This window comes from Triticum aestivum, chromosome 3D, assembly GCF_018294505.1.
Source record: "Triticum aestivum cultivar Chinese Spring chromosome 3D, IWGSC CS RefSeq v2.1, whole genome shotgun sequence".
NCBI lineage: Eukaryota > Viridiplantae > Streptophyta > Magnoliopsida > Poales > Poaceae > Triticum > Triticum aestivum.
Window position 1 is genome coordinate 49,565,428 of NC_057802.1, and position 10,121 is coordinate 49,575,548.

Here is a 10,121-nt window from a genome sequence, read left to right on the forward strand (position 1 = left end):
CATTACTGAGTGGCGTATCCTAACACCTAGGCCTCGACATCTTTATCCTTGGGCGCGGGCGTAGGTGGATGCCTCTTGCGCTACGAGCTCAAAGTCGAAGCAGTTGGCGGGGCCTGTGAGGTAGACGCGCACTTGTGCCACGTAGTCCTCGACACAGAGGTCCATGACGCCGGTGTCTCCTCACCGTCAAACACCCAGGGGGCGGCACCCCCTCACCCCGGCGTGCGCGACGCAGGCGTAGGCACAGTCCTCCCATCGCACCTCCCACGCGTTGCCTGCTCGCCCAGTCCCTTAGCCTTGATTGCTTACCGACCGTCCAGCCTCCTCCTCTGACCCCGCGTGACGTTCCCTGTCGATAGCCCGAGATCCTCCGCCACCGCCTGTCACCATGCTCTGTCCCCCTTCTTCCCTCGTGGTGCTCCTCTGCCTAACCATCAACACATTCGACCACCACCACGCCATGGTTGCGGTAGCAAGCTAGGCGCGCCACCACCACTGTTCGGCCTGGTCGATCATCGCCCAACATCGATCGCGCCTCCTCCATGTCCCGTTCCGAGGAGAGGGAAGAGGAAGTGGAGTGGCTTGGGTGGTTGGGGAGGAGCTGACAGGAGAGAGAAGTGTGGATAAGAAACATGCGGCGGGGAAGGGAGAGCATTCACGAGGACTCTTATTTTACTGAATGGTTTCCATTGCTGATGTGTCTTCTCTCTCGTGTTCAAGATCCATGCTTCAAATCCATGACAGATAAAGCGTTCCTTCAGAAATTGCATAAACCTGACGTCGGATTTATAATATCTTTGTTTTTTTCTTGTTTTCTCTAGATTATGTGGTGGGCTTAAGATAGGACCGACTTATCAACCGGTGTATGTTATTATGCTCTAAAAAGATAGTCCGACTAACCGGCTTGGCTCATCGGGCTCGGGAGCGACTGCAATAAAAGAAGGACCACAGGTGCAAAAATAGAAAAAGGAACCTGGTCCGTCGGATTACAGATCGATGGTACAGATTATGAAGTGTGGGATCTGTACCCACAGTTATCTAACTTTTGCGAAAAGGTCCCGGCAATTCTGATTGATTTTTGTAGACGGGTCACCCCTCTTCCCCATCGCCCTATCTCTTGCACACTGTGGCGGCGATCTAGATCCAGTGGGACGCCGTTGACTTGCGCAGCCCCGTTCCCGGTACTCCGGCTCGCAAGTCGTCTGGATCCGCCTCCCGGGCACCCCCGACGTTGCTCTCCACATCTACCCAGCAGCCGCTGCCAAGGTCCACTCCCCCAGGGCACCACCTCGCCTTCATCGCGCCGGACTACGGCGGGTTTGTAGCCGGCCGGAAGACCCATAACACGGACGTGCCCGAGTGGATGTAGCCTGACGGCCACATGTGCCAGGTCTTCTTCCTCAACCCCGACCGTGAGTGATTCGTTCTCGGGTGATGCTTAATGTTCGTTGGATTCCTATTTTATGAACACTATTTACAGTTATAATTGTAAATTGAACTTGCTATCTCGGTGATTTCTCTATTCTTGGTCTATACGTCCCAGGATCTAGCAGTGGCATGTTGATTAGTAGTTGTGGTATTGTATATTGCTACTCGCTGATGGCAAGTTTGGTGGATCGATGCTAGGCTCCTTTCCAATCAGCTGAAGCGATGGATTTTTCTCTCTATGTTTTGGTTTCGTACTGATTATAGTGTTGGCCTACTCGGCTCTCCTGCTTTCGTTTGGCCCTATATTCGATACCTTCTCAGCTTGCCCAGTCCAGGGGTTACTCTATGATCTAGTATTAGACTGAAACACTTATTGAGTTCTTTAGATGTTTCTTTCTTTCTTTGTAGCAAGAAATCGGAGTGGGGAGCACTTTTTCCTTCAAAACAATATTGTGATAATATATCTGAAAACACATGAACAGAAATATTAATCACTACACAAGCTTGCTATGCTTATACTAGATTTTCAAGCAGTTTTGTATATCGAAATCTCATCCTCTTCTCGGGTATTGTACACGGGAACAAACTAATCTCATCTACCTGTTAAATTACCTGCATGTGAAGTGCTTGTGCGCACAGGACTGAAATTCGTTAGACTTGCAATAGGTGCCACTTCACTGATTTATGAGAGTTCACTATCTATTTTTCCAGTAATGTCATTGAAACTAAAATCATGATAGTTTTCATTTAGTGAGACAATTGTATTAGCTTATTGGTCGTACTCATTTGGCTTTTATGACACTACGATTGTAAAAAGAACAACTGCAACTTTTTTACCTTTTGTATGTAGAAAAGAAGACTCTCTTTCTGTGTATCTTTTTAATTTGCAATAACATTGCAATCTTCAATTGGGGCTGATTTTCTCAATTTCTGTTGTGCGTATGCTGGATAGATTGAAGCTCGTCGACTAGTAGTACTAAGTTTGTTCTCCGCTATTTTGTTGCTGCATCTTGAACTGAAATGGAGGGAAGTAGTGAGACATCGCCTTTAGGAGAGCCCATAACTGCAAAATTTGTACCAACACTATCAGGTGTGAAGACGCAGTCCAAAAAAGCAAGAGTATATTGTCATTACCTAATTTTCCGTTAATCCCTTCTTTGATGTTTTTTGCTTAAATTTTTTTTGCAGCCGTGGAATCGGTCAATAGTTTTCAAAATCAAGATTTCAGCGATGCTACCTCGTTTGCAGAGATTAATTCTCCGATGCTTCTCATTGATGATGCGAGTACACCGAAAAAGAAACAAGCTTGCTCTCAAGAGGTACAGACGCTGGTCACATATTGTAATGCTCACTAAATAAGCATTGGATGTGGTGAATAGTAATTGAATTTAGGTTGGATGGAAATATATATTTTGCTTTTGATAAAAATGAGATCCCATAAGTTCATAGCATTGTCGTGTGAGGTTAATGTTACTAAACTCTCACTTAATGTTGTAGGGTTCTTTGTATAAACCCCAGTGTGACGAGGAATTGAAGCCAAAAGTGGGTATGCTATTTGATGACATTGGCTCGGTAATGGAATTTTATAGGATGTATGCACACCATGTCGGATTTGGTGTACGTCTTGGGCAGCAAAAGATCGTAGATAATGTGCTTCAATGGAAGCGCTTCTTGTGTGCAAAAGAAGGTTTTCGGCCCGAGAAAGGTATGGTTGTTGTTGATCCTTCAAAGAAAAGGAGAAAGGTGAAATTGACTAGATGTGGATGTCAAGCTTTTATCTATGTCACTCGGGAAAGTGATGGAAAATATAGGATAGCTTCACTCACTGAATATCACAATCACCCTTTTGTGCCACCTAGCCACCAACACTTGATCAGGTCTAATCGTCAAATTAGTGAGAGGGTGAAGACAACACTCCATGATTGCCAGAAAGCTAGCATCGGAACTTCCTTAGCATATAGGTTTCTTCATTTTGGCGCAGGGGTTTTTGAGCATGTTGGTTGCACCCAGAAGGACCTACAGAATCAATATGGTGTATTGAAAAATAAAATAAAAAATTGTGACGCTCAAATGCTAGTGGACCAATTTGGTAGATTGAAGGCTCTCAATCCTGCTTTTTTCTTTGACTATGAAGTTGATGAGGTTGGTACATTAGTCCGTATGTTCTGGGCGGATGCAACAAGTAGGAAAAACTATGGTCACTTCAATGACGTGGTATCTTTTGATTCAACATACAACACTAACCAATATGAATACATATTTGCGCCATTCACTGGAGTAAACCATCATATGCAAAGTGTATTTTTTGGGGCTGGGTTTCTACTTCATGAGACAGCAGACTCCTATATTTGGTTGTTCAGGGCGTTTCTTAGAGCAATGAGTGGTATTGCGCCAAGATTGATCATAACTGACGAATGTAGTAAGATGAGGAATGCAATTAAACAAACTCTGCCGAACACCGCACATCGATTGTGTATGTGGCACATTATGGAGAAGGTTCCTGGGAAGGTACGTCCTGAATTGAGAAATGACCTTGTATTCTATGATAGGCAAAAACATTGTGTGTGGAATTCTGAAACCCCTGCTGAATTTGAGGAGAGATGGGAGTCTTTCATCATAGAGTTTAAGTTGGAGGACCATGTGTGGTTCGCAAAGAAGTATGAACTTCGTGCGGCATGGATACCGGCTTACTTTATGGAAATTCCCTTAACTGGTCTCCTCAGGACAACTTCTATTTCAGAGAGCGCAAACTCGTTTTTCAAGCGTTTCATCTGTCGCAAGCTTACCTTTGTTGAGTTTTGGCTAAGGTTTGACACTACTTTGAAATGTCAGAGGCAGAATGAGTTAATTGTTGATAATACAAGTGGATACACAACAAGTGAGTTGGTGACACCATGGGAAATAGACAGACAGGGCAGGGCGGTATTCACCCATGAGATTTTTGAATTATTTCAGGCTCAGGTGCTTGCTGCCAGAGATGATTGTGATGTTCAGAACACAGAAATTTGTGAGGGGATTAAAATCATGTTTGTGAGTGATCAATACAAGAAGATTAGAGAAGTGTCTTATGACACAACATCCATGACTGCTAAATGTTCTTGCAAGATTTTTGAGTCCACTGGAATTGTGTGCCGCCATATTATCCGAGTGTTGAGGGGTGCGAAAATAAATGAATTGCCAAGACTTTATGTTCTTAAGCGGTGGGAGAGAAATTGCAAAAGGTATACTTCTCTTCATGTAGGTGTAGAAGCATTCATACTTATCTACCTTCACACGCAATGTAATATTTTTCATATTGCTAGGGACATTCTCTTCGATGGGGAAGGAAACATGCTTGAAGAGAATTTAATTGACCCAGTTGACATTGCTATGAAAAGGAAGGTAGCTCTCGTCAGGAACAAGCTAGAAGATCTCATGCGGAATTCCAAATGTTCAATGGAAGGAATTGAATTCTTTCACACTAGTTTGTGCAATGCCGAGTTGGATTTAGCCCAGCTCGTACCGGCTGTAGCATGCAACACACATCAAAATGAGGAATCATTTATTGGGAGCATCATTCCAAAGCACGTTACCATCCACACACCTACTGATATCAATGCAAGGGGCACTTGCTCTAGAATAAAGGGACACAGGGATGGTGTGAGGAGTGGGTCGAGCGAGAAGAAAAGAAGACCTGGAATTCATCAAAAAGTCGCACGCAAATGCGGCATTTGTAAGGAACTGGTGTTCCATGATGCAAGGACATGCTCTAAGAAACAAATGACACAATAGTAGAGGTTTGTGCTTCTTGCTTTGTAGACTACCTATCTTTTTGCATTGCTATTACTGCATAATAATATATGTTTCAAGATGAGTCATATTTGTTTGGTGTGAACCAATCAAGCTTAGATAAGATTCATTTAGCTGATATATATATATATATATATATATATATATATATATATATATATATATATATATATATATATATTCCTTATGCCACGGCCTAGTGGAGTATTAGAACAAAAATTATTGAGCTCTTTTCAGCAAAATTTACTATAGTAGAAGATGTTATGTGGACGGACATATATTGTTCCTACTTCACAATGGAAACAATTGCCATTGTTGTATCTCCCTTATTAGGCTATCTTTGTGGTTTACTAGTCATAGATCATATTGTTCTTCTCAAACCCATGACTGCTTTTGAGTGATTAAATTGTCCAGTGGCTTCTCTGTCCAGCATAGAAACATTTAGGTGTGTTTTGGGATGAATTTTTCTCTAATTTTCCTACCATGTGGTATGTGCAGCAAGCAATCAAATTGTATTTTTTATACTCATATTACCACAAAATCATCATTTCTTTCTTTCTTTGGTGCTAATTGCAAAGTACCTCACCAATAAGAGGCGCTTCTAAGCCGTTAGAGTGAAAACCAACAGCTTTAGTGCACATGCAACTTGTAGTGCTGCTGTCACCAATAAGGAAATGTTAGGTCACAAGATATAATTAGCAAGAAATGTCCATTGGAGGGAGTAAATGGCTTACTGTTTTGACCTACTTGGGCTTGATTTGGGATAGACCTTCGGTCGCTAACCAGCCATTGAGCCATAAAACTTATAATGTAATATCAATACATCAGTACAGCCGGTCGTAAGCTGTTTGCGTTATGCAAGTCTAATTGGGATGATGAGCTATGAAAATTGATATAAATGATCCATCATTGTCAAGATGTGAATATATTTTTTCGTATGATATTGTTTTCATTTTCTCTTCACTGGTCTGACATGTGCCTTTGTGCTGCAGCATAAAGTTTTTTATTTTTGTCATCTACGAGTCAGCAAAAGAACTTGAATTGCATTCTTAATTGTTCCATACATACATCATCAGGATTAGAGAACATAATTTTCCTATTTCTTTCCTTATAATGTAAAATATTTTTTCCTTTGTATTTGTAGATGCATGATGCTCTGACAACAGGAAATAACAGGACTACAGATGGATAGAAGAAGCTTTTATCAAAGTCTCCCCTTTCTGACAATTGAGAGAAGTTCTATGCAAGATAAATATAACTCTCTATTCTTGATCATGCATCTGTACTTGTCTGTGCTCAACTGAATCGTGTTTGCTTGGTGTGGTCTCTCCCAGAAAAGAAGCTTGATGAGCAAGTAGTAGAACTGGAGGGAAATGCTAGAGCTTTTATGTTATGTACCGTCAAGATAGTAGATCTTATCGTTTTAAATAGCAATGCATGTTGAGTGATGATCATATTAGTCCTTAATACTTTGGTCTTGCTGGCCATGTACTAAAAATAGTGCTACCATGTCTCATCAAGATATGTATGCTTGTGATATGCTCAATCTGGGATTGTCCAGTCTGATGTTTAGTTATGCTTCCAAGGGTGGCTTAATTTGATCCATGTGCTCACATATTGTGATACATATTGTCATATTTTGCACTGACAATTGTATTCAGCTTCTTTTTGCATAATTAGTGATGTAGTACAAGCCACGAATAATGCACTGAAATATGCATGGTTTTGATGAAGTAGATACGAGCAAAGATTTTAAGCAGTATAACTAATATGATATGGGGCTTCATCACTGCAGACTCCATAAGGGTCGTTGGACAAAATGAATAGAGAGGGAGATGAAATACTTGAGGTGGTTGTTGCAAATGTTCTGTTTTATAAGTAGTTGCTAGTAGGGGCGGTTTCGTAAAATGTACATTAAGTGGCTGAGATCCATCCACCTGAATCTGTGCCATCCACCAACGATCCAATGGCCCAGGTTCATTTTTCTATTTTTGCACGTGTAGGCCTTCTTCTATTGTAGTCGCTCCCGGCTCAATCTCTCTTCAAGTCTCAATCTTCTTCTTATTCTTTTTTGAGCACAAATAGACTTTATTCCTCACATAATACATAAGTCATTTACAAAAACTCAATAAGAGGAGAACTAAAGTCCGGGATAGAACTATCCCAAAATCCTGAAAATCTAATAATGGTAAGAGAATTTTTAGCGAGGCTATCTGCTACCTCATTTGCTTCACGAACACAATGCACATGGTCTTTTCAAATTCCAACTCCATCTACTTACACTCCATGATGATAGCCGCCTCAGGACCAAATTATACTTCTTGCGGATTGATACGTCTCCAATGTATCTATAATTTTTGATTGTTCCATGCTATTATATTATCAATCTTGGATGTTTTATAACCATTTTATAGTCATTTTATATCATTTTTGGTACTAACCTATTGACATAGTGCCAAGTGCCAGTTGCTGTTTTTTCCATGTTTTTACATCGCAGAAAATCAATATCAAACAGAGTCCAAATACCACGAAACTTTACAGAAAATTTTTATGGGCCAGAAGGAACACAACGGGCCCTGGCTGCGCCTGGGGGTGCCCCGAGGGAGGCACAACCCACTAGGGCGCGCCAGGAGGCCCAGGCGCGCCCTGGTGGGTTGTGCCCACCTCGGGTACCCCCTCGGACCGCCTCTTTGCTCTATAAATACCCCAATATTACCAAAACCCTAGGGGAGTCGACGAAACACTGATCCAGCCGCCGCAGAGTCCAGAACCGCCAGATCCAATCTAGACACCATCTCGAATGGGGTTCACCACCTCCATTGGTGCCTCTCCGATGATGCGTGAGTAGTTCTTTGTAGACCTTCGGGTCCGTAGTTAGTAGCTAGATGGCTTCATATCTCTCTCTTAATCCTCAATACAATGGTCTCTTGGAGATCCATATGATGTAACTCTTTTTGCGGTGTGTTTGTTGGGATCGATGAACTTTGAGTTTATGATCAGATCTATGTTTTTATATCCATGAAAGTATTTGTTTCTTTGATCTATTTTATGCATGATCTCTTATAGCCTCATATTTCTTCTCCGATATTTGGGTTTTGTTTGGCCAACTTGATCTATTTATCTTGCAATGGGAAGAGGTGCTTTGTAGTGGGTTCGATCTTACGGTGCTTGATCCCAGTGACAGAAAGGGAACCGGCACGTATGTATCGTTGCTTCTAAGGATAAAACGATGGGGTCTATCTCTACATAGATAGATCTTGTCTACATCATGTCATCATTCTTATTGCATTACTCCATTTCTCCATGAACTTAATACACTAGATGCATGCTGGATAGCGGTCGATGTGTGGAGTAATAGTAGTAGATGCAGGAAGGAGTCGGTCTACTAATCTTGGACGTGATGCCTATATAATGATCATTGCCTGGATATTGTCATGAGTATTTGAAGTTCTATCAATTGCCCAACAGTAATTTGTTCACCCACTGGTTTGCTATTTTTCTCGAGAGAAGCCACTAGTGAAACCTACGGCCCCCGGGTCTCTTTCTCATATTATTTGCCTTTGCGATCTACTTTTATTTGCATTTATTTCAGATCTATTAATTCAAAAATACATAAATACTTTGCTGCACTTTATTTTGTTTGCGATCTATTTATCCAATCTATTACAACCTTTTCCCCGTCACACACCAATTTCTGGCACCGTTACCCGAAAGGGATTGACAACCCCTTTAACACGTCGACTTGCGAGGATTTGTTATCTGTGTGCAGGGGCTGTTTACGTTGTGTTGCTTGGTTCTCCTACTGGTTCGATAACGTTGGTTTCATATCTGAGGGAAATACCTACCGCCGCTGTGCTGCATCATCCCTTCCTCTTTGGGAAAATACCGACGTAGCTTCAAGCGACATCAAAAGGAATTTCTGGCGCCATTGCCGGGGAGCATCTTCAACATATACCAGGTTCCTAATCGCAAATCTCATCTCCTCGCAATTTACATTATTCGCCATTTGCCTCTCGTTTTCCTCTCCCCCACTTCACAAAAATTTGCAGTTTTATTCGCCCTTTTTTGTTCGCCTTTTTCTCGTTAGATCTGTTATTTGCTTGTGTTGCCATGTGTCTTCTATTTGGTTGCATCTTTGCTTGCTAAAAGTCTATTGATATGGATCCTCATCCACTAGCTAACCTTTTCAAAAGATCCAATTATGATGAACCAATTGCTAGTGAGTTGAGTGCACTAGATTATCTTTATGAAGTTTTGCTTGAGATTCGTGAATCTAAAAATTGTGATGAAGTGTTAAAAGAAGAAATTAACAAAGTGGTCCACGACAGCTCCTTGAATGAAAAGCATGATTGAAATGATTTTACAATAAATTCTATTAATGTCAATTGTGCTAATGATATGCAAACCCCCAAGCTTGGGGATGCTAATTTTGATATGTCCATTACTTATTGCAATGATCATGATTGGGGTGATTCTTCTTATGATCTTGAAAATTTATTTAAGCCTCACAATGAATATGAAATTGATAATAATGTTTGCAATATTATTGGAAGTGGGTTTGGAAGAGTGTCAACTCTAGGAAAAACCAATCCCACATATTTGGAGAATGTTCAATCTTATGAATTTTTTTATGAAAGTGGGTTTGGAGAGGTCGTGACTTTAGTAGATGTTAATCCCACTATCTTGGAAGATCATAAAACTTTTATGCATGTGGATCATGAAGAGAAAATTTTATATGAGAGCTATATTATTGAATTTGATTATGATCCTACAAATAATTATTATGAGAGAGGAAAATATGGTTGTAGAAATTTTCATGTTATTAAATTTCCTCTTGTTATGTTGAGATTGTCAATGTTTTATTCCTCTCCTTTGCATATGCTAGATATGTCTTGTCTTGACAA

The 10,121-nt window shown here is 41.0% G+C and overlaps 1 protein-coding gene across 5 annotated transcripts; it reads left to right on the forward strand.

Annotated features, from left to right (window-relative positions):
• Positions 1-336: 336 nt before the first annotated feature.
• LOC123077312 (protein FAR1-RELATED SEQUENCE 5) lies at positions 337-6,861 on the forward strand. Of its 5 annotated transcripts, none has more exons than XM_044499565.1 (6): positions 339-1,443; positions 2,381-2,518; positions 2,617-2,747; positions 2,926-4,649; positions 4,731-5,204; positions 6,362-6,861. In XM_044499565.1, the coding sequence occupies exons 2-5, from the start codon at positions 2,449-2,451 to the stop codon at positions 5,197-5,199; spliced, it is 2,394 nt and encodes a 797-aa protein (XP_044355500.1). In that variant the 5' UTR covers positions 339-1,443; positions 2,381-2,448; the 3' UTR covers positions 5,200-5,204; positions 6,362-6,861. The 5 variants fall into 5 exon arrangements, with proteins under 5 accessions (XP_044355501.1, XP_044355500.1, XP_044355499.1 ...); XM_044499564.1 differs by having other exon boundaries at positions 340-1,390; XM_044499563.1 differs by having other exon boundaries at positions 342-1,412.
• The last annotated feature ends 3,260 nt before the right edge of the window (positions 6,862-10,121 follow it).